General features: G+C 41.3%; 2 protein-coding genes and 2 pseudogenes across 2 annotated transcripts; 2 read left to right on the top strand and 2 right to left on the bottom strand.

The window, feature by feature from the left end:
* The first annotated feature begins 1,401 nt into the window (after positions 1 to 1,401).
* LOC133895015 (RNA-binding protein L-like) lies at positions 1,402 to 4,877 on the top strand (annotated as a pseudogene).
* A 208-nt stretch (positions 4,878 to 5,085) lies between these two features.
* On the bottom strand, positions 5,086 to 6,235 carry LOC133896518 (germin-like protein 8-7). The gene is made up of 2 exons (XM_062337149.1): positions 6,010 to 6,235; positions 5,086 to 5,826 (listed from the first exon to the last, which is right to left on the bottom strand). Exons 1-2 carry the CDS (start codon positions 6,125 to 6,127, stop codon positions 5,264 to 5,266), a joined length of 681 nt encoding a protein of 226 aa, XP_062193133.1. The 5' UTR covers positions 6,128 to 6,235; the 3' UTR covers positions 5,086 to 5,263.
* A 10,112-nt stretch (positions 6,236 to 16,347) lies between these two features.
* LOC133895014 (RNA-binding protein L-like) lies at positions 16,348 to 18,976 on the top strand (annotated as a pseudogene).
* A 210-nt stretch (positions 18,977 to 19,186) lies between these two features.
* LOC133894747 (germin-like protein 8-7) lies at positions 19,187 to 20,385 on the bottom strand. Its single transcript, XM_062334911.1, has 2 exons — positions 20,191 to 20,385; positions 19,187 to 20,007 (listed from the first exon to the last, which is right to left on the bottom strand). The coding sequence occupies exons 1-2, from the start codon at positions 20,306 to 20,308 to the stop codon at positions 19,445 to 19,447; spliced, it is 681 nt and encodes a 226-aa protein (XP_062190895.1). The 5' UTR covers positions 20,309 to 20,385; the 3' UTR covers positions 19,187 to 19,444.
* Between the last annotated feature and the right edge of the window lie 3,844 nt (positions 20,386 to 24,229).

The raw sequence follows: 24,229 nt of genomic DNA, 5'->3' as shown, positions 1-24,229 counted from the left end.
TGTGGGTGCCAGTGGAGGTCGTTGTAGGTGAACTCTGGCATACTTTGTTTCATATTTACTATAAACATCGAATAACTTAGAACGAATATTAGTAACATAAAGGCAAATGCATACAATAAAGGAATTTCTTTCTAATATTTTAAAATTTTAGATTTTATAGGAACTACACAATTTCTTAGAAGATTGCCATTTTCATAGCTGTTTATAATCTCAACAATATTATGCACTACTATACAAGATGTTGGATAATAAACTCCTGATAAACTCAACGTTGCATCGTAAAAAAATTCAAGAAACTCAAGTATCCTTTTGGCAACATACTAATGCGCTTTTGTGAGTAAATCAGACCCCATGCTGATGATAGTGTGTATGAATAAACACACCAAATGTGCTCTTATATGGTAGAATATTTTTTAGCATAAAGAAAGTAGAGTTCCACCTTTACCGGCATGTTCATAGCAAACTTACATGGACGTACACCCATTGCAACGCAATACTGTTTATATGCTACAATTTGTTGGTTAGAGGAGTTCACAAAAGATATTATAGTACGAAAATCGTTTAGGTATTACTCCAACCTCTTTAAACCAGAATTTACTATAAGATTGATAATATGACAAGCATAACGTTGATGTAACAAGAAAGATTCAGCATATGTACTAAATAACGGCATAAGAATATCCATTGCTCTAGAGTTTACACCGGTATTATCTAAAGTGATAGAAAATATTTTATTTATGAGTCCAAAGTCTTCAACTACTTGAGATATTTTTTCAACAATATTTTCACTAGTATGCGTATTGTCAATCATCCGAAAACCTATTATTCTCTTTTTCTAGTTTTCAATCATTATTAATAAAATGAGCAGCCACACTAAGATAATCCTCTTTAGCCCTACCTGTCCATATATCCGAGGTTAAAGCAACTGAAAATGTACATGTTTGCAACATTTATTTAAGCTTGCTATGACACGCATTGTAGTTTTTACTATCTCTCTAGTAATTGTCTATCTAGAAACATGCGTTAACCTAGGATTATGAGCTTGCTTAATGTAATATTCAAATGCAGCAGACTCATCGATGTTGAGTGGTAGATTCTCTCTTGCAATAAAGTGGCATAGCTCTTTTCGAGCATTGGCAGAGTCATACTCCCAATGAAGAACAGAGCCGTTGGGGTTGTACTGTAGCACCGTCTGCTTGATGGCTGCTCCACTCTTTCACTTCTAAGTTGTGGCGTGCCTCTTCAAGTGTCATGTTCAACCTGAGGACTTTGCAAATAATTCATATTTACAAATATAACACTTAGCATACCTGAACCTTACCCCGTCTTCCTCTCTGTAGATCTTTTCGAAGTCTTGCCAAACTTTGGAAGTAGTGACTATTGATCTTATAGAGCCTAACGATGGTGGTGCTGCTGCATGTGAACCAACTAGAAGTTCACTGTCGGGTCCTTCTTCACCTGCAGCACTAGTACCAAAGTTGGCATAAACCCCTGAGAGTCCTTGAAGAAAAAAAATCATGATCGATGGACGTATCATCATGATCACCAGCATCCATTATCAATATCGAATAGCACTACAAATAATTCAAATATTTGGTGTTACAAATAATCAAATAATAAAACAAAGTTTGGAATTTGGAAGAAACAACAAAGAACAACGATGCAAAAAAAACAAAAATCACAAGATTTCTTCAAGACATTCGATGGTGAGTCCATTTATGATTGTATTGCTTCCAGAATCTGTATGTCGCTTGTTGTAGATGTCGGTTAGTTGCGCGAATAGGGTTTGATGCAATACGGTATTGATTGTGAATTCAGATTCATTTCAGTTCGATGATGTACATGATTAACTCTGAATTAGAATCATTAGGGTTTGGGTATGATGTTATAGGTATGAATTGTGGATTTAGAATTTTCTGTTCATGTATGTGTATGATGCTATGGCAGTGGGAAGGGATGTCCAGGGAGATGATCTGGAGTAGCTGAACACTGTTTTCATATTTTCCCTGAGATTTTTTAACAGTGCAACCCATCTGCACGGTATTCATTGGAGACCAGGGGCGTGCGAGGCTGGAGGTCGAACCCGTGACCAGCTCGTCCTGTCCCTGAGGCTTTGCCACCGGGCTACAAGCCCGTTTGCATTTTCCCTGCGATTTTGCTCCAGATTCATCGATGGGTTCGAATATCGTGATGTACTGCAGTTTTGAGAGATTTGTTATTTTTATTATGGGTTAATTGCGTGATGAGGTTTAGGTAGTTATGGGTTTATTTTATTTCCCCTTAATATGTTGTGTATGGGATGGCTCTTGGCATTCGTTTGATAATTTGTTTGTTGTCTCAGGGTGGTCATTATTTTTTTTTTGTTCAGAAGGTTCCCCAGTTCTTATGTTTGCAGTTTTGAGGGTATTTTAACATACAACAAGCCAACTTCACTTGTTCTAAATATTTTGTTTTTGTCTGATCATTGGGATTTTTGCTTGTAGTTTCAATGGGTTTGTTCCTCGTGTATACTTATTTTCATGTTTAGCTAAAACATAATTGTACTAATTGCTCTCACCATGATGCTTGCAGTGTTCAGTTGCATTTCAATTTTAACTATTCTACTGATTCAGTTCTAGAGTGTTTGTGTTGTCACCATTCTCAATAGTTATCATTGCACATTTTACACTCCAATGTTTTTTGCCTTCTATGCATAGGAGCATGCTGAACTTTTATTTTTTGCTCATGAATTTATAGGTACTATCTGTGAAGCTAATTTGATGACAAGTGTACTGGACAACTTCAGTATCATGGTCTTATTGAATTCGTAAGCCATGCTGCTGCCGAAAGAGTTCTTCAAACATAAAATGGGACAATGATGCCAAATGTTGAGTTGCCATTCCGATTGAATTGGGTCTCTGCTGGTGAAAAATGTGATGACCCCCCTGATTATATAATATTAGTTGGTGACTTGGCTGCTGAAGTTACAGACTACATATTACATGAGACCTTTAGGGTACATTACCCTTCTTTGAAGGGTGCAAAAGTTGTAACAGACAAACTGACAATGCGCTCAAAGGGTTATGGCTTTGTGAAATTTGATTATCCTAATGAGCACTCTCGTGCAATGGTTGAAATGAATGGGATGCTCTGTTCTTCAAGACCTATGTGTATTGGACGTGCTGCAAATAAGAAAGCTACTGGAGTTCAAGATAATGGTGAGGAATAACCGAATGCCAGTTCAATTTACCTTGTTTTAGCTGTATTTTATTGCATTTGACTTCTAGCTTATTTCGTGTGTCTATTTTGTTTCATAATTGTTGTGTTTGCTGTCATTTGCTACTTTGATTAGTTTTCTGTGGTTTTGTTTTCTCTACTTGTTCCAAATTTATTGAAACTTGGTTGCAGTTCTTGAACAAGTCAGCAGCTCTGCAGCATTTTGTTCTTGAATTCTGATCATTGATACATTAGGATTCTGAAATACTCATGAAACTCCTGTTGTCTGGAAGCAGGATACCAACAGGCTCTTGATATAGGAGCCGTGGAACTGACTTGAGCTGCAATGCATGGCTTCTGTAATGCGTGACCTCTGTTAGGTCAGTGTTAATTGTTTATGTCCTAAATTTGATCTCGGTCCTTTTGGCATCTACTTTGTTTCTTAGGCCGTGTTTGTTTGAGCTTCTGCTTTTGAGCTTTTCTGAAAAGCTGTGCTTTTGGCTTGTTTGAAAAGCTGCTTTTGGAAATAGGTTGTTGGCTTCTGCAATAAATTTTTGGCTTCTCAGCGCATAGCTTCTCAGAGAAGCACATCTCAGCGAGCTTCTCAGCTTTAGTTCATTTTCCTCAGAAACAGGCTTCTGGCTTCTCCAGAAGCCACTTCTCCAGAACCTTGTTTGTTCTGGCTTCTGGCTTCTGGCTTCTGCCAGTAGCAGAAGCAGTTTCAGAAGCAGCAAACAAACACAGCCTTAGTCTTCTCCCTTCCTGCTAAAATCCAGTGATTTCCTTCTGTATCTTTTATGAAATCTATTACTCGAGGTTATGAACATTTTCCTCTCGTTTCCTTCCTGCCACAATCCAGTTATTTCCTTATGTATCTTTTATAAAATCTATTACGGACGTGAACAATAATATTTCCGGAGGTATTGGAGCACGAGTTTAGTAGATGTTACGGTAGGAGATCCAAGCTTGCCAATTAATTAGGAGATAAGTTTGGTATGAGTTGGATTTGATTTAGATTAGGAGATAGAGTTTGGTAGGTGTTGGATTTAATTAGGAGTATATTATTTTCAGCACATTTTTTCACCAGCTTGTTGTGATTCTTTGTGCTTGGTACTGTGGTTGTTTATATTCCGTTAGCTAGTTATTGTGAATCAGATTGCCCGAAAAATGCTCTTTTGCAATACAATATGGCATGGAATATCTGCATATGCATTAATGCATTGAACCGAACAGAGTTTTACAGCTGTGGAAGTTCATAATGTGCATGATGAGACATTTTTTCTCTATGTTCAGTAAACTTACATTATGCCTTTTTTATTTGTATTTTATTTAGAGTACCAAGTGCTCAGGGAGTTCAGTCTGACAATGATCCTAGCAATACCACCGTGCGGTCTTTGTGCTACTTTCTTGTGTGCAAGCAACTATTCTTACTAGTTACTGATAACCTGTCTTTGTTGTTGAGCACAGATTTTTGCTGGTGGCCTTGACCCCAATGTCACTGAAGATATGTTGAAACAAGTTTTCACCCCTTATGGGGAAGCAGTCCATGTTAAGATCCCTGTTGGCAAAGGATGTGGTTTTGTTCAATATGCTAACAGGTTGACTAATTTTGTACCCTACTTTTCAATATGCTAACAAGATGATGTTGTTTGCGTTGTACCTGAGTTGTGTTTCTCAGCTAGACGAGGTAAGCCTTGTCCGAGGACCCAAACACCCCTAGACAACTCACCATGCCCAGGTCAAAGAAAAATGAGTCACACCGGCCTAGGTTCAATACACTCCTTGCAGGCAACCACAACAAATAAGTAACGGGAAATCTAGGCCCCATCATGCTTATATTCATTTGTAAATCCGGATCTATAAATACTATATTCCGTCACATCATGCATATATTTCGTAACGATTGTATTCTTTCCACTATGCAAGAACAAAACATGCCATAGTGACATTATAGATATACATGCCCTTTATTTTATCAGTTGTAGCACCGAAACTAAAAACACATGTTTTTTGTCTGCAAAGTGCATATAAGAAATCTTCCCATACAATGAACACGTGCTTGACTTATTTAATAGTGGTTGTTCTCCCAGAATTGAGCTTGGAGCCAATCAATTGTCCCCTTCTCCACTTGAAATGCCTTTGCCAAAACATCATCCGAGATCGGTGGCTTCGATCCAAAGACCGCATTGGCAATTGTAATTACCCCTGGGTTTTGGCTGCTGAGCGCGGCGATGGCAACTGCTGGCTTGTTGTAGATTGGGTTGAACTGGAAGTGGATCAGCCCTTGGGGGAATACAAACACATCACCTTTTTTGAGCACCTTGGCAAATAGCTTGTTGTCTGGGTTAGATGTGACGAAACCGACATAGAGGGTGCCCTCGAGCACTGTGAGGATCTCAGTGGCACGTGGGTGAGTGTGCGGTGGGTTCTCGCCTAAGGGGGCATAGTCGATACGTGCCAGTGAGATGCCTAGGGTGTTGAGGCCAGGGATCTGCATGACGTTGATCAAAGTGACATTGGACCCCACCTTGCTCATCATGGTGTTCCTAGGCTTGTCAAGCATGGCTGCCTTGAAGAAGTCGTCCGCATTCACAGTCATAGGGTCCTTGCAAACAAATCCGTTCACCCGCACTGCATGCATATAAAAATTAAGTAAGATACACACGGAAAGATCAGAAAGCGACACATATAACTGTCTGTAATAAACGATTAAAACAATACTAAGTACATGTGTGAGATCACATATTTGAGATGTGTTCATTGATCTGATACAAGAGAACATCAGAGCATGGATGAAATAAAATGAAAACATACCGGGCGAGTGCTTGTCGGCGACGCAGAAGTCTTGGAGAGGGCTAGGATCAGAAGCAATGGCCTGAGAAGCGACCAATGCAAGAAGAGCAGCGAGAAGGAAGCAGGAGGAGGAGGCCATTGTATTCAATCTGGCTTTCTGCTGTCTGCTGTATATTTGTGCCCTCTCTGTAGTAGGCTAAGTAGCTAGCTGCTTGTGCTAAGCTCGTCGATGCTTTGGCGATGGAGGCCAGAGACGTGCTTATATAGACGCACGCGGCAGTGTGAACTCATGGACAACAGAACAAGTCATGTAGATCATATCAATGGATGGAAATGGTCTCATGGACAACAGAAAAGTCGTGCTTGTATATGTGCTGATGAAACAACAGAGTTAACTTCTTCAACTTTTCAAAGCCTCCTTCTAATGTCTTTGCACTCTACTAACTCATTTACTTGGTCATAGTGTCGATGACACTGATCACTTGTGTTAAAAAAAAAAGGTTTCTGAGATTTACTTGGTCACCATTTTGTTCCGAGTGCAATGGTTACTTGCACGAATCCACTGCAAATAATGCATGCATGTGGGGAGACGTGGTACAAGGCTATAGCACACGCTTTACTTGTGTTGACCAAGCAAGACTGTTTCCGGTACCTGATACAAGCATCTATCGAGTCATTCAACTCTTGACTTGTTCATAACACTTCCTTACCTGCTACAAGCATCTATATGCAGAAAATGCTGTTTAGGCCAAGAACAAATATGTCTCACACGGATGAAGTACAAATATATAAATAAGTCATAACTAATCACGTTTTATGTGATAACATATTATACTGATGACTAAACTAAAATCTCTGATTGTTATTTGTATGCGAAAGGAAGGAAAAAAAGATGAATCAATTTCTTCAGAAAAAAATATCCGAGGTGGTATGAAAGATAACTTAGTAAAGAAGCCACTTGCTTATCATTTAGCAAGTTGGGATAGTCTTTGAATGAAAAAAGAGTATGGGGGACTAGGTGTTCCCAATTTGCACGATCTTAATATATGTCTTTTAAATTTTTGGTTGAAGATATATAGTTTAGATGATAACAAACTGTGGAAAAAGGTAATTGATCATAGGTACAATACATGTTCTCCTAATATCTTTGATTGTCCTTTAGTGCATGCATATCAATTCTGGATAGGGATTTTGTCACGTGATGATGATACAATTGCTTGCAGTTGCAATAAGAGGTGTTCTGTCAAAGAAAGTCCGAGATCCGATCATAAAGTTGTGTTCATTCTTTAACACGAACTCATAGAAGGTCATCAATCCGTTAAAACTACAAAAGCTATAGGATGACATTGTTCATACTCTATGCCGGCTTGCGATGTGTTTCCTTCTATCTTTTTTTGATATCATGATCCATCTCGTTGTTCACATTGTAAGAGAGGTAAAAATCCTCGGCCCTGTGTCTAAAGAAATATATTCGTGACTAAGGTCAGCGTAAGGTTGCATTGCCATAGGGTGGGAAACTAAGGAGGTCGTTGAGTTCTACGTCGACTACATGAATCTCAAACCGATTGGTGTGCATGTATCTCGCCATGAGGGGAGGCTACAGGGGATAGGGACGATATGTGCAAAACCAATCCATACAACCAATCGTGTTTCCTTCACTCAAGCTCATTCCGTAGTTCTGAAACAATAAGTTGTAGTAGGCTCATATGTCAATATGCATGTGAACATGCTACGTGCCAAAAACCCAACAATATCAGATGATTGGATCACGAGAGAGCATAGAGATCATTTCGGCGATTGGTTATATAGACACATGATGGGGATGGATACAGAGGATGCTCAGTTGAAGCTGCTTGCTCATGGACCATCAACTACCATTCTAACATACCAAGGATATGACATCAATGGATATACATTTTATATGAGAGCACAGGATGACAAGAGTACCAATCAAAATAGTGGTGCACATATCGATGCCTATGATAGTAATGGAAATTGGGAGAGCTAATATAGATTCATAGAGGAGATTTGGGAGCTCCAGTATGGACCGTTGAATGTCCCTATTTTTCGGTGCCAATAGGTCAGACTCCTAGGAGGAGTGAACATCGACAAGTACGGTATGACTACCGTGGATCTCAAACTCATGGGTTCTAGAGAATAACCATTCGTACAAGCCAACGATGCTACACAATTCTTCTATGTAAAGGATCTGCCTGACAAGCAGCACCACGTGGTTTTTCAAGGAAAAAGAACGACGGTTGGAGTTGAAAATATCATCGACGAGAAAGACTACAATAAATTCGACGTCCTCCCTCCTTTTGGAGAGAACGTTAACCTTAGTCAAATAGAAGATACTAAGGAAGCTACTTGCATACATCGTTATCATAACAAAGGTCTAATCATTAACTGAAAAAAGCTTTGATGTATTCATTAAGGATTTGCTTTAATTTGTATTAATTAATGACATGTTGTACGTATTAATTAATAATTAAGGATAGATATGCTTTAATGCAAATACAATTTTAATAAGTTATATTAATACTATAAAAATACTATACAAAATATTAAGAGCATGTTTTAATGTAAATACTATGATTTAATAAACTACATGAATAAGCTTTAAAATGCCTCTAAATATCACTGCCAGATGTAGTTTAGAACTAACAGATCAATACTACAACCGGCAGTGATACTTTCGAGTTTAAATTTGGCACCCTCTATCCCCAACTACAACACCCAAAATTTTCAACTCTGGCCCCAGTGCCCCGACGCTCGCCGCAGTGCCCCAACACCGCTCTGGTGCCCTAATGTTGATGACCGTTGCCTCGGTGCCCCAACGCCCGCCACCCTGGTGCTCCGCCGCCCCGATGCCTTGATAACACCCAAAATTTCCAACTCCGACCGCCGCCTCGACGCTCGCCCCGGTGCCCCGATGCCACCCTGGTGCCTCGATGTTAACGACTGCCGCCCCGACACCTGCTGTCCCTAATCTCCACTGCCCTGATGCCTCGACGACTGCCGCTCTAGTGCTCCGACACTCTCCTAGTGCCCCGTCGCCCCGCCGCCTCAATGCTTCGTTGCCCCTGTGCTCCAGTGATTCCGAGTTCGACCTCTTTTCTTTGTGGGCTTCGGCCTAGCTATCCTGCCTTTGCGTGGCAAGATGTGAAAGAACATGTAGTCTATAGTCTGAAAAAACATCCTAATTTGGAAATATGTGCATTAACAATACATAACATAACTATCTTTTAGAGATCTATTGTGAATGATACATCAAAATTGTCTTCAAATGTGATGCTTTGTTTATACAAGACGTAATAGGAAAAGGAAACACTTAGTTTCATATTTGTAATTTATGTTCACATTTAATACAATGACATACATATAGCAAGTGAAACTACCTATGCACATTGTGGTGTCAATCCTTAGTCTTAGTTTTCATAAATGTATTTTTTCTATAATGAAGAGGTCCATCATATGGAAATTAATTTGTATGTAGGAATAGCACCTCCAAAAGCAAATTGCCCCTCCTTGGACTAGGGTGTAGCCTCGAATGGAGATGGGTGTGCGAACATGGAACAAACGAGAAACGAGAGCCCAAGAAGCAACGGAAGCCTGAGTGAGCACCTCAACTTGGATCACCTATATGATCTAAAGGCTTAGACCGAGGTTCATACCTCGACTGATGGTACAGATTGCCACACGTCCCAAGTATAGAGAAGGCATTGCAAAGGTCCCAGGAAGTTGCCTACATGACGCTTTGTCATCATGGAGATTGATAGAGTCGAGGAGCCTTTGAAGCCTTTGCATTTATTGAGGCCGTGCAAGACAACATGCGGTTTTCTTGTTAGAGATCATGCCTGTAACACCCTAGGAACCACAAAACCCTAGGATGCCATCCAACTACCCTACAAGAATGCCAAATTATAAAATTTCGGTACCATATAGTTAGAAAAATAGAGCAACGCGAAAGCAACAACATAGAAGCAAGTTAAGACCATGATATTATTCAAGCTGACCGATGTTAATAAGTTAAATTAGGCAACTAAACCATATGTTTAACATCACTAAGTTTACTTTAAACTAGGTGCAAAAAACCTCAACCTCTAATATTTTATTACATCATATAACTAAAAGTAATGGTGATGATAAAAGTGGGCAAAACGTGCTGCTAGACCCTTCCCTCCATGCTAGCCTCAAGAACAATCAGGGGGGAAAATGTAAGGGTGAGATTGGAAAATCTTAGCAAGTGAACTACTTTAACAAGCTATTTAAGCCACAATTATTGAAACATGAATTTAATATTTCAACAATGTATAAAAGATAATACATGATATGATCGTATTTTACCAGATTCATTATACATAAAAGTAAATAGTCACTTCTTAATATATAAGCATTAGGTGATCATAGTGAAACAACTACAACATAAGATGCTAGACGTACCACTCATCACATATGATATGGTATGAACAACATAAACAAAAATCCAAACTTCAAATACTTAAAAAGTAGGGCGTGAGGATAACTCCAGCAAAGACATCATGGATAAAATTGAAATCACATGGAACAATGTATATCAACTCCACTAAGATCATCCATTTATAGCCACATATCATCTACAAGTAATAGTATTACTTTAATTACTGTATGTGATCCATCACAACAAAAAATCAATGTAAAAGCTTCTACGATGCAATATGGTGCATGTGAATGCTATACAATGCAAATCCACATATAACTTCATGTTCTCTTCAAATCCACAAATTACCACACTACTTATGAACTTCTAAGAAGCATCACTTCTCATAATAATTCCCATGATAGATCTTCAATATATAATACTTCCACATGAATGATCTTCAATGATTACAAATACAATGCCGTATGCAGTGCAATGCATATGTCCACTGCCTTCATACCCAACAAGGTATGAAGTTTCATTATATTACGGCAATATACGATGTTGTACCGGTACGGTCGCAACCATGATCACGACCTAACTTCAAGAGCACTCTAGAATAGTTATATAATTTTCTCACTGACTTGACTTATGCACTTCAGAATAGTTATATGACTTCCTCACCGACCTGGCTCAAATGAAATGCAATGAATTGCGATGCATATGATATATTGCAATACTAAGAAAGAGAACCACATAGTTCAATATCCTCCACATATCAACATATAAAGCATACATAAAGGTAAATGACATAAGTTATGATCTTCCATATGTAGCAACATAGATATAGCATACTTCAAAATTGGCCAATAGACTACTCCACTATAAGGTCTTATGTATACAAAAAAGCTATTTCTATACAAAACATCAACAAGATAAGTACTACACTTAATTCACCCCTTTTATCTTCTACATCATGTATAAAATAGCAAGACTGCATTATCAATACTACATATGACTATATAAAATAGCCCAAGTTATGAACTTCTCTTAGACTCATACCTTCATGCTATAAGGACATAGGTATAATCTTTATTTAGATATGAGTAAGATAACATGTCCATTTTATCTTCCATTTAGTATGGTTTTTCAACCTACTTCACTACCCATATCTAAGGTCATAATATAATCGCTTCTGTAAGCTTCTACATAACCCGTATCATTATCCTCATGTATTCTAGCCATTGAAAGACATAAGATGTGGATATGTTAAAATGACTAAACCCCACAAATAAGTATTATCGCCACTGTATTAAATTCCACCATCTATGTAACCAATAAGGGTTATTACGTTATCTTAAAAATATAACAAAAGTAGACCATATAAAAAAATAATCTACATATGCATATGCCACATATGTGCATTATAAAATCAACCACGATCTAAACTGCAAAAGCCCTCATATAGAAAATAACCATGTAGAACCTACTCAACCATATTAACATAATTAAAACATCACTTAAATCATCTGTCATATTATTAAGTCTAAATATGTGTATTGCATTTATAGATGAAGGTAGTAAAAATAACAAGTTAAAGTTGTAGCAAAAACCTTAGCCCTAAGTTGCAAGATTATTGTAATGAGTTTGTGCAGTACAAGCAGTCAAAGGAAGCAATTAAGCGAAGTGCGGCAAACAAGGCCAACTCCGTAAAGAACGTTTACCATCACAGACTAGGCACGCGAGGTTATGCGAAGAAATTACCCAACTGGGAGAAGAAGGAAGAAGAACTATCACGAATAGGTGTTACACCTGTGACGACTTAGTGGATGCCACGAGCTAAATACTATTTGCATGAGAGAGGGTGACTTTTTAGATGAAGACCAACTATGATTCAGCTCAAGTTTAATCGAACACTTCAAGCTGGCTTAGCCTAAGATGAAGGATCCAGTCGATCCTGCAGCGCAGAAGTTTTTCATATCCATGGTGAAATAAAAATAGATGGGTGCGCCGGATCCAAACCTAAATTGGACTATGAGCGCATCAAGGAGAAGCCTTACCTGAAGGAGGCCTCGATCAAACAGTTTATTGCTAAAACCGGACTTGCACAAGAACAAATTCTCAGCCAAGATGACAACATTGCCATTCCATAGCTTAGATGGGAGTATGAGTTGGGCGAACCATTGGTCAAACTAGATGTGATGATGGTCAACCTGTCTAATCAAATGTGGAAATTCCATTAGTGGTACAAGACGGAGACGAAAAAGGGTAAAGAAATATTGGGGCTACCTTATAAATCCAAGTAATCTAAATGTAGCACCTCCGGGTTAACTCTTAAATACAAAGTGAGGACAAATAATATATGAGATATTCTATGCATAAAAACCATGGGCCCATCCTGTGGCCAGGCTATAAACGGATTTTGGAAGCAGGTGCTACAGGTGCACATGTATGTGCACATGACATGGGAGTGGCAGAGTTGAGATATGTTGGGGCCATCTTATAAACCCAAGTATTCCAAACATAACTCCTACATGTTTAACACTTTTACAGAAGCAAGTAGGGAAGTGTTAGATAAGTTCTATTCCTATGTATGATCTCTCTATGGGTGGGCCGGGCTATAACCGCTTTGTGGGTTGACTTGAAGATTCTGAGTTCACAGCCAACATCCCTATTCCTTATGTTGATAATTAAATCAATGTATGTTTCAATTATTTTTTGCCAGCAAATTATTCTACCTATGATTGTAAGGCAACCAATTATTGTATATTTAGTGAATATATACCAGAAGGCAATAATTAATTTGTGTAGATTTACTGAATATATATCTCATATCGAATTTACATATCTGGTACTTAGGAAAGAAGTAAATATTGCTAACTGACTGTTTCAACACTGTATCAGATGCACTTGTTCTTTTTTTTTAAGAGTGGCTTAGATGTTCTTTTTCTTTCTTTTTCAAAACGGCTTACATAGGATGCATGTAAATGAGTACATTTACAGCAAATTTTGAACCCAGATTTGGCACACCACAAAATCAATTATATGTTTCTCAAGAGATGCGATCTATAACCCCTAGTTTACTTCTCGTATTACAAGTGGTTTGTTGTCTAATTAGATGAATCCTTACTAAGTTTAAGTGTAGTGTATAGAATACTTAATAGCATATGCTGGGGTTTTCAAGTGAAATATGTAATACAACGGCCCATTAGTATGGTGTTGGAGGAATTGAGCCTAGTTGAGTTGGTTGAGGGTGTGGACGCACGCCTCAACCACCCAAGTCGAGTCCTCTTCGATATGAATTTGAGTGTCTTTTTTTAAAAAAAAATGGTTGCATGCTGTTGGAGCAAGAGTTCGTCTTGTCCCAGTAAGTACGACGAGAGTTTCTTCTAAGGAGGAGACTCAAGCTTGAGACGAAGTTTGAGAGGAAGCAACACCACAAATGTATTGATAGTAAAAATATGGACTGGACTAGGGGGAGTATCACAGGAAGACTTGTGATTGTGCTCCTCCGTGCTGTGTTGAGCGTGCTCTCCTGCTCAGATGACCATGACCTCTTATTTATAGGGTTGGGCATACCTTAGCGTACAAGTTACCGCTATGTACAAAATATCCAGGATCAGATCGAGTTATATGGCCTTATCCTAAATAACTATTTTTTACCCTACATAGAAGATAAATATCTCTATAGTAACTATTGAGGTGCCTGTACCCAGAGGGGTTAGCCGGTCACCAATTGCAGACCGGCGCCGTGATGTCAAGGGTGTCAGGATAACCTCCATTGTACTGGGGTGTTAGGACGGCGCCCACTAGCCTAGGTAATTAATGTCGATCACTTCCTTGCAGGCAAAGGATGACCGACATTCCTCTCATGGCAGATCTTTCTTGAGGCCCGATGGCCTACCCCGTAGCGTTTGGGAAGCCTGCCTGAGCCCTGGAGACGGGGGCTCCGGGGGGAGGCATGGCTCCGGGAGACAGAGGCCTCAGGAAGCATGGCTGCGAAAGGTGGAGGCTTTGGGAGGCATGGTTCTAGGACATGGAGGCTTCGGGAGGCATGGCTCTGGGAGATGGAGGCTTCCAGAGTCATGGCTCTGGGAGGTGGTTACTCCAAAGCTTGGAAGTCAGAAAGCGACCTTCGGGAAGCGTGGGCCCATGGGCATGGGCCAGTGAAGCCAAGGGGCCGTCGTGGTCCTTAACAACGACCACCAACAGTAGCCCCTCACGAGGGCGGCCAGCGGAGTGGTCGTGCCCATGATTCTTTCTGAGAAGGGCCTCCGGCGGTACCTGACTTGCTGTTGATGACTCATGGTCCCTAATATCACTTGGCTTGTCTGGGAAGATTCGACCCACTTGATCTGAACGGTCCGTTTGATGACACTGGTGACAAAGGGCATTGAATGTGCCCTGTGAGAAGGGCATGACTACGCCTTGTCAGGCGGATGTGGGACATGTGGTGTCCTGTGGTTAGTGGGTCGCGGGGGGTGGTTCCGCTTCCCCATGATCGTGGCCTGGTAGCCCAAGGATTAGGGGCATACGCTCATTTTTCTAGGTGGGGGGTTAATCTCTCCCTTTCCTTTATAAGGGGAGGGATTACCCTGAGTGGCCTTTTCGCTCACGCCTTGTTCTCGTCTACCCTTTGCCTCTAGTTGTCCTTGCTTTGCTTGTGTGTCTGTCGATTGCTGCTCTTCTTTCTTCTCCGCCGTCCAGGGCCTTCGCTATCTTCCTGTGATCCATATGACTGGCTCGAGTGCCCTGGGTGGAGCAGGAACTCAGGCGGCAAGCGAAACAGCCGGTGCATCCGCGGCAGGGGGCCCTCAGGTGGCGCTGGTTCACCCGTTGTTGGGGGTCATCGCCTGGGGTGGAGCTCCACTATGCCAGCAGGAGTCATCCCCAGCAGACCACCATGCTGGGGGTGTCTTCCATCGATGATGAAGAACCTGACCAGATGGTCAGGGAGGGGAAGATTCCCTCCAGAGCCGTCCTTCAGCCTCCGCTGGACGAGGAGGTCCCATAGCCTCTAGCCCACGAAGTTGTGGTGTTCGAGGCTTTCATCAAAGTGGGCCTGGGCTTTCTGTCTGTGCCGCTGCTCGAGGAGGTGCTCTTCCACTACTATGTGGAGCTTTCGCAGCTCCATGCCAATGTCATCGCTCGCCTGGCCACCTTCGAGTGGGCCATGCAGGCAGAGGGGTGCGAAGGGAGGGCGGACTTCTTCGCAGCCCTCCACTTCGCCAGCTGTCATCCGAAGATCATCAAGGGTGAGGGGACAAAGAGGTCCCTCAGCTTCGGTAGCGTTAATTTCCAGATACAGCCACAGACTGCGATGCCTTCCCGGCGAAGGCTATTAACAGTCGGTGGTATACCAGCTGGTTGTAGTGGTGGTTCTACTACAACATTGGCCTCGCATCCCCTCTTCGCTCCACAAACCGAGATATCATGTATGTCCCAGAGCCGAAGACGGGGATAACGGACGACCAGTTTGCTTCGCAATTGGCCCTTCTCCGGAGGGTGGCTGAAAGGATGAGCATGCGTGATCTCATGAAGGAGTTCACCATGTTGCGCATTCTGCCCCTTCAGATGAGCTGGGACTACACCTTCGAGCAAGGTGCCGAAGAGTGGCCGAGGGTGTACTCCGGGCCTCCCGTCAGCTTTGTTGAGTCCTCTTTGTTGTCTGGTTTTTGATTTGCAGATGTGAGCTGCATTTTTCTTTTAGAGAGATGTCTCCCGCTAGAGCGCACGACGGAGATTACCAAGGTGATCCTGGGCCCACCTACTCACGCGGAGTGGGAGCGGCAAGTGGCTCTGACACGGAGTTGGGGGCGGTACAACCGTATCTGCTTTTATCTCAAAGTGGGGGCTCCAGCGTGGCGGGATCCGCTGAAGCCTAAGGCTACCTGGAAACGAGCGTGTGCCACTCCTGCAATCCGTGCGAAGCCACTCCGGGCCCGGTGAAGTCGTCCGGGATGCCGCTGGTCCGCAGGAAGTGTCAGAGGCGGGTCAGGAGCATGGGCGACCTACCCAGAGGTGAGGGTCAGCTCGGCGGTGGTGACTAGAGGAAGGGCCTGGCCTCTCCGGACATTGCTAGTCATGGCTAGAGCTAGAGAGGAGGCGTGGCCTCCATGGAGTACAATTTTGGATTCGCCGATTCAGACGTTGATGATGTCACGGGCCCTTCTATGAGAGGGTTTAGGGGACTTGGTGACGTGTCATTGATTCGTTAGGTATATTCTATTTGGGTAGTGCACCAGGATCTTGACCTTGTGTTTCATGGTATTTCGCAGCGACTGCCACGGTGTATGCGAATTCGACTCCCCCTTCGGAGGCTGGGGAGCTCCGGCAGGGGTCGAGGACTTCTCTAGAGGTGTCCTCGAAGGCCGCCTTGGGGGACGTGACCTCGTCTCCGTGGAGCCCTGAGCCGGCTGGTGACTTGGCCCGGGCGACCATTGCTGGGAGCACTTTGCCCTCCGCCGGGGCTCCCTCCGCAATGGCCGAGGGGGGCCTCAGCTTTGGGGTATTGACTTTGGATGACTTCACACTACGTCCGGAGGCGTCAAGGGCCTTCGTTGTGGCCTCCTCTCTTCTCCAGAGTGGACAGGTCGAGTGATCCTTTGCCTAGCGCCCTTTGGAGGAAGTGGAGGCACGTCTAATGATAACGCATCAAACCAAATATGCTATCCAAGCATATCTTAGCATCTCATAAACATCAACTGAATGTCATTATGCTAAATCACTTTGCTCCGCCAATTTCATCAATCAAACTAATTTTTCATCACATGATCTCACAGTGAAGCTAATTCGTGACAAGTGTGCTGGACAACTTCAAGATTATGGTTTTATTAAATTTGTAAGCCGTGCTGCTGCTGAAAGAGTTCTTCAGACATAAAGTGGGACAATGATGCCAAATGTTGAGTTGCCATTCCAATTGAATTGAGTCTCTGCTGGTGAAAAATGTGATACTCCCCTGATTATACAATATTTGTTGGTGACTTGGCTGCTGAAGTTACAGACTGCATATTACAAGAGACCTTCAGGGTACATTACCTTTCTGTGAAGGGTGCAAAAGTTGTAACAAACAAACTGACAATGCGCTCAAAGGGTTATGGCTTTGTGAAATTTGGTGATCCTAATGAGCAAGCTCGTGCAATGATTGAAATGAATGGGATGCTATGTTCTTCAAGACCTATGTGTATTGGACGTGCTGCAAATAAGAAAGCTACTGGAGTTAAAGATAAAGGTGAGGAATAACTGAATGCCAGTTCAATTTACCTTGTTTTAGCTGTATTTTATTGCATTTTACTTCTAGCTTATTTCATATGTCTATTTTGTTACATAGTTGTTGTGTTTGTTGTCATTTGCTACTTTGATTAGTTTTCTGTGGTTTTGTTTTCTCTACTTGTTCCAAATGTATTGAAACTTGGTTGCAGTCCTTGAACAAGTCAGCAGCTCTATAGCATTTTTGTTCGTGAATTCTGATAATTGATACATTAGGATTCTGAAATACTCATGAAACTCCTGTTGTCTGGAAGCAGGATACCAACAGGCTCTTGATATAGGAGTCTTGGAACTGACTTGAGCTGCAATTCATGGCTTGTGTAATGCGTGGCCTCTGCTAGGTCAATGCTAATTGTTTATGTCATAAATTTGATCTCGATTCTTTTGGCATCTACTTTATTTCTTAGTTTTCTCCCTTCCTACTACAATCCAGTTATTTCCTTCGGTATCTTTTATGAAATCAATTACTCAAGGTTATTAACCTTTGCCTCTCATTTCCTTCCTCCCATAATCCATGTAATGTGCTGGAAATACTATTCATGTTGAACTATATTTCCGGCGGTATTGTAGCATGAGTTTAGTAGATGTTATGGCATGAGATCCAGGCTTGCCAATTAATTAGGAGATAAGTTTGGTAGCAGTTGGATTTGATTTAGATTAGGAGATAGAGTTTGGTGGGTGTTTGATTTAATTAGGAGTACAATATTATCCGCACATATTTTTCATCAGCTTGTTGTGATTCTTTGTGCTTGGTACTGTGGTTGTTTATATTCCGAGAGCTAGTTATTGTGAATCAGATTGCCCGAAAAATGCTCTTTTGTGAATACAATATGGCATGGAATATCTGCATATGCATTAATGCATTGAACCGAACATATTTTTACAGCTGTGGAAGTTCATAATGTGCATGATGAGACATCTTTTTTTCAATGTTCAGTAAACTTACATTATGCCTTTTTTATTTGTGTTTTATTTAGAGTACCAAGTGCTCAGGGAGTTCAGTCTGACAATGATCACCACCGTGCGGTCTTTGTGCTACTTTCTTGTGTTCAAGCAACTATTCTTATCTAGCTATTGATAACCTGTCTTTGTTGTTGAGCACAGATTTTTGTTGGTGGCCTTGACCAAAATGTCACTAAAGATATGTTGAAACAAGTTTTCACCCCTTATGGGGAAGTGGTCCATGTTAAGATCCCTGTTGGCAAAAGATGTGGTTTTGTTCAATATGCTAACAGGTTGACTAATTTTGTACACCTACTTTTCAATATGTTAACAGGATGATGTTGTTTGTGTTGTACCTGAGTTGTCTTTCTCAGCTAGACGAGGTAAGCCTTGCCCGAGGACCCAAACACCCCTAGACAACACAACATGCCCAGGTCAAAGAAAAAGGAATCACACCGGCCTAGGATCAATACACTCCTTGTAGGCAACCACAACAAATAAATAACTGGAAATTTGGGCCACATCATGCGTATATTCATTTGTAAATCCGGATCTAGAAATACTATATACTGTCACATGATGCATATATTTCGTAACGATGTATTCTTTCCATTATACAAGAACAAAGCATGCCATAGTAGCAGATTATGACCTCAGTTCACCTGTCCCAACATGTTCCCAAAAGAAGAAAAGAAGACCTCGGTTCACAAAACCAGTCCTAATGGGACGTGCAATTACAGTGACATTATTTTATCAGTTGTAGCACCAAAACTAAAAACACATGTTGTTTGTCTGCAAAGTGCATATAAGAAATCTTCCCATACAATGAACACGTGCTTGACTTATTTAATAGTGGTTGTTCTCCCAGAATTGAGCTTGAAGCCAATCAATTGTCCCCTTCTCCACTTGAAATGCCTTTGCCAAAACATCATCTGAGATCGGTGGCTTCGATCCAAAGACCGCATTGGCAATTGTAATTACCCCTGGGTTTTGGCTGCTGAGCGCGGCGATGGCAACTGCTGGCTTGTTGTAGATTGGGTTGAACTGGAAGTGGATCAGCCCTTGGGGGAATACAAACACATCACCTTTGTTGAGCACCTTGGCAAATAGCTTGTTGTCTGGGTTAGACGTGACGAAACCGACGTAGAGGGTGCCCTCGAGCACTGTGAGGATCTCAGTGGCACGTGGATGGGTGTGCGGTGGGTTCTCACCTAAGGGGGCATAGTCGATACGTGCCAGTGAGATGCCTAGGGTGTTAAGCCCAGGGATCTGCATGACGTTTATCAAAGTGACATTGGACCCCACCTTGCTCATCATGGTGTTCCTAGGCTTGTCAAGCATGGCTGCCTTGAAGAAGTCGTCCGCATTCACAGTCATAGGGTCCTTGCAAACAAATCCGTTCACCCGCACTGCATGCATATAAAAATTAAGTAAGATACACACGGAAAGACCAGAAAGCGACACATATAACTGTCTGTAATAAACGATTAAAACAATACTAAGTACATGTGTGAGATCACATATTTGAGATGTGTTCATTGATCTGATACAAGAGAACATCAGAGCATGGATGAAATAAAATGAAAACATACCGGGCGAGTGCTTGTCGGCGACGCAGAAGTCTTGGAGAGGGCTAGGATCAGAAGCAATGGCCTGAGAAGCGACCAATGCAAGAAGAGCAGCGAGAAGGAAGCAGGAGGAGGAGGCCATTGTATTCAATCTGGCTTTCTGCTGTCTGCTGTATATTTGTGCCCTCTCTGTAGTAGAGCTAGCTGCTTGTGCTAAGCTCGTTGATGCTTTGACGATGGAGGCCAGAGACGTGCTTATATAGCCGCACGCGGCAGTGTGAACTCATGACAACAGAACAAGTCATGTAGATCATATCAATGGATGGAAATGGTCTCATGGACAACAGAAAAGTCGTGCTTGTATATGTGCTGATGAAACAACAGAGTTAACTTCTTCAACTTTTCAAAGCTTCCTTCTAAAGTCTTTGCACTCTACTAACTCATTTACTTGGTCATACTGTTGTTGACACTAATCCCTTGTGTAAAAAAAAAAAGGTTTCTGACATTTACTTGGTCACCATTTTGTTCCGAGTGCAGTGATTACTTGCACGAACCCACTGCAAATAATGCATGCATATGGGGAGACGTGGTACAAGGCTATAGCTATAACACACGCTTTACTTGTGTTGACGAAGGAAGACTGTTTCCGGTACGCAGAGCAATAACTCTTGACTTGTTCATAACACTTCCTTAATTACCTGCTACAAGCATCTATATGCAGAAAATGCTGTTTAGGCCAAGAACAAATATGTCTCACACGGATGAAGTACAAATATATAAATAAGTCATAACTAATCACGTTTTATGTGATAACATATCTATTGTACTGATGACTAAACTAAAATCTCTTATTGGTATTTGTATGCGAAAGGAAGGGGGGAAAAGATGAAAGATAGCTTAGGCTCTAAGCCACTTGTTTATCATTCAGCATGTTGGGATAGTGTTTGCATGAAAAAAGAGTGTGGGGGACTGGGTGTTCCCAATTTGCAAGATCTTAATATATGTCTTTTAAATTTTTGGTTGAAGATATATAGTTTAGATGATAATAACTGTGGAAAAAAGTAATTGATCATAGGTACAATACATGTTCTCCTAATAACTTTGATTGTCCTTTAGTGCATGCATATCAATTCTGGACAAGGATTTTGTGGACAGGGATTATGCCACATGATGATGATACAATTGCTTGCAATTGCAATAAAAGGCATTCTGCCAGAGAAAGTCTGAGACCCGATGATAAACTTGTGTTCATTCTTCAACATGATCTCACAGAAGGTCATCGATCCGTTAAAACTAGAAAAGTTGTAGGATGACATGGTTCATACTCTATGCTGGCTTGAGATGTGTTTCCTTCCATCTTTTTTTGATATCACGATCCATCTCGTTGTTCACATCGTAAGAGAGATAAAGATCCTTAGCCCCGTGTTTATTCATCAGATGTACCCTTTCAAGAGATTGATGGAGGTTCTAAAGAAATATATTCGTAACTAAGGTCGGCCGTAAGGTTGCATTGCCACATGGTGGGAAACTGAGAAGGTCGTTGAGTTCTACGTCAACTACATGAATCTCATACCGGTTGGTGTGCATATATCTCGCTCAACTGACCGCGTTTCTTTCGCTCAAGCTCATTTCGTAATTCTGCAACAATAGGTTATAGTGGGCTCATATGTCAATATGCATGTGAACATGCTACGTGCCAAAAACCCAACAAAGTCATATGATTGAATCACGAGAGAGCATAGAGATCATTTTGGCGATTGGTTATGTAGACACAGGATGGGGATGGATACAGAGGATGCCTAGTTAAAACTATTTGCTCATGGACCGTCAACCACAATTCTAACATACCAAGATATGACATCAATGGATATACATTTTATACGAGAGCACAGTATGACAAGAGTGCTAACCAAAATAGCGGTGTACGTATCAATGCCTACGATAGTAATGGCAATTGGGAGACCTACTATGAATTTATGAAGGAGATTTTGGAGCTCTAGTATGGACCGTCGAATGTCCCTCTTTTTTGATGCCAATGGGTCAGACTCCTAGGAGGAGTGAACATCAACAAGTACAGTATGACTACCGTGGATCTCAAACTCATCGGTTCTGAGAAGAACCATTTGTACTTGCCAATGATGTTACACAAGTCTTCTATGTAAAGGACCTAGCGTACAAAGAAGTGCCACGCGGGTTTTCAAGGAAAAAAATGACTGTCAGAGTTGAAAATGTCATCGACGAGGAAGACTCCAATAAATTCGACAACCTCACTTCTTTTGGAGAGAACATCAACCTAAGTCAAATAGAAGACACTAAGTAAGCTACTTACATACATCGTGATCATAACAAAGGTCTAATCATTAACTGAAAAAAGCTTTGATGTATTCATTAAGGATTTGCTTTAATTTGTATTAATTAATGACATGTTGTATCGTATTAATTAATAATTAAGGATAGATATGCTTTAATGCAAATACAATTTTAATAAGTTATATTAATACTGTAAAAATACTATACAAAATACTAAGAGCATGTTTTAATGTAAATACTATGATTTAATAAACTACATGAATAAGCTTAAAAATACTTCTAAATATCACTGTCGGATGTAGTTTAGAACTACCAGATCGGTACTACAACCGGCAGTGATACTTTAGAGTACAAATTCGGTGCCCTCTACCCATAGCCGCAACACCCAAAATTTTCAACTCCGACCGCTGCCCCAACACTCGCCCCATTACCTCGACGCCACCTTGGTGCCCTGATGTTGATGACCGTTGCCTCAGTGCCCCAACGCCCGCCACCCTGATGCAACGCCGCCCCGATGCCTTGACAACACCCAAAATTTCAAACTCCGACGGCCACCCCGACGCTCGCCCCGATGCCCTGATGCCACCATGGTGCCTCAATGTTAACAACCGCCGCCCCGACGCCTGCTGTCCCAGGTCTCCGCTGCCCCGATAACTCGATGACCGCCGCTTTGGTGCTCCGACACTCTCCTAGTGCCCCGCCGCCCCGCCGCCTCGATGCTTCATCGCCCCGGTGCTCCAGTGATTCCTTGTTCAACCTCTTCTCTTTGTGGGCTTCGGCCTAGCTATCCTGCGTTTGCATGGCAAGATGTGTAAAAATATGTAGTCTAAAAAAATCCTAATTTGAAAATATGTGCATTAACAATACATAACATAACTATCTTTTAGAGATCTATTGTAAGTGATACATCAAAATTGTCTTCAAATGTGATGCTTTTTTTTACAAGTCATAATAGAAAAAGAAAACGCTTGGTTTCATATTTGTAATTTATGTTCACATTTAACACAATGACATATATATATCAAGTGAAACTACCTGTGGACATTGTGGTGTCAATCATTGGTCTTAGTTTTCATAAATGTATGTTTTTCTATAATGAAGAGGTCCATCATATGGAAATTAATTTGTATGTAGGAATAGCACCTCCAAAAGCAAATTGCCCTTCCTTGGACCAGGGCGCAGCCTCGGATGGAGATGGGCGTGCAAACATGGAACAAACGAGAAACGAGAGCCCAAGAAGCAGCGGAAACCTGAGTGAGCACCTCAACTTGGATCACCCAAATGATCTAAAGGCTCAGATCGAGGTTCATACTTCAACTGATGGTACAGATTGTCACACGTCCCAAGTATAGAGAAGGCATAGCAAAGGTCCCAACAAGTTGCCGACATGATGCTTTGTCATCACAAAGATTGATAGAGTTGGGAAGCCTTTGAAGCCTTTGCATTTATTGAGGCCGTACAAGACAACATGCAGGTTTCTCGTCAGAGATCATGTCTGTAACACCCTAGGAACCACAAAACCCTAGGATGCATTCCAACGACACTACAAGAATGCCAAACTATAAAATTTCTGTAGCATACATTTAGAAAAATAGAGCAATGTGAAAGCAACAACATAGAAGCAATTAAGACCATGAATAAGTTAAATTAAGCAATTAAACCATATGTTTAACATCACTAAGTTTACTTTAAACTAGGTGTAAAAAACCTCAACCTCTGATATTTTATTACATCACATAACTAAAGGTAATGG

This window comes from Phragmites australis, chromosome 16 (genome assembly GCF_958298935.1).
Source record: "Phragmites australis chromosome 16, lpPhrAust1.1, whole genome shotgun sequence".
Taxonomy (NCBI): Eukaryota; Viridiplantae; Streptophyta; class Magnoliopsida; order Poales; family Poaceae; genus Phragmites; species Phragmites australis.
The sequence above is the reverse complement of the archived record's forward strand: the minus strand, read 5'-3'. Positions and strand labels throughout refer to the sequence as shown.

Excerpts from the sequence above, each read along its gene's own strand:
- LOC133896518 (XM_062337149.1), bottom strand. The coding sequence starts at position 6,127 with ATGGCCTCCTCCTCCTGCTTCCTTCTCGCTGCTCTTCTTGCATTGGTC. Across the intron at positions 5,827-6,009 it reads CGCCGACAAGCACTCGCCCG|TGCGGGTGAACGGATTTGTT; the intron begins GTATGTTTTCAT and ends ATATGCATGCAG.
- LOC133894747 (XM_062334911.1), bottom strand. The coding sequence starts at position 20,308 with ATGGCCTCCTCCTCCTGCTTCCTTCTCGCTGCTCTTCTTGCATTGGTC. Across the intron at positions 20,008-20,190 it reads CGCCGACAAGCACTCGCCCG|TGCGGGTGAACGGATTTGTT; the intron begins GTATGTTTTCAT and ends ATATGCATGCAG.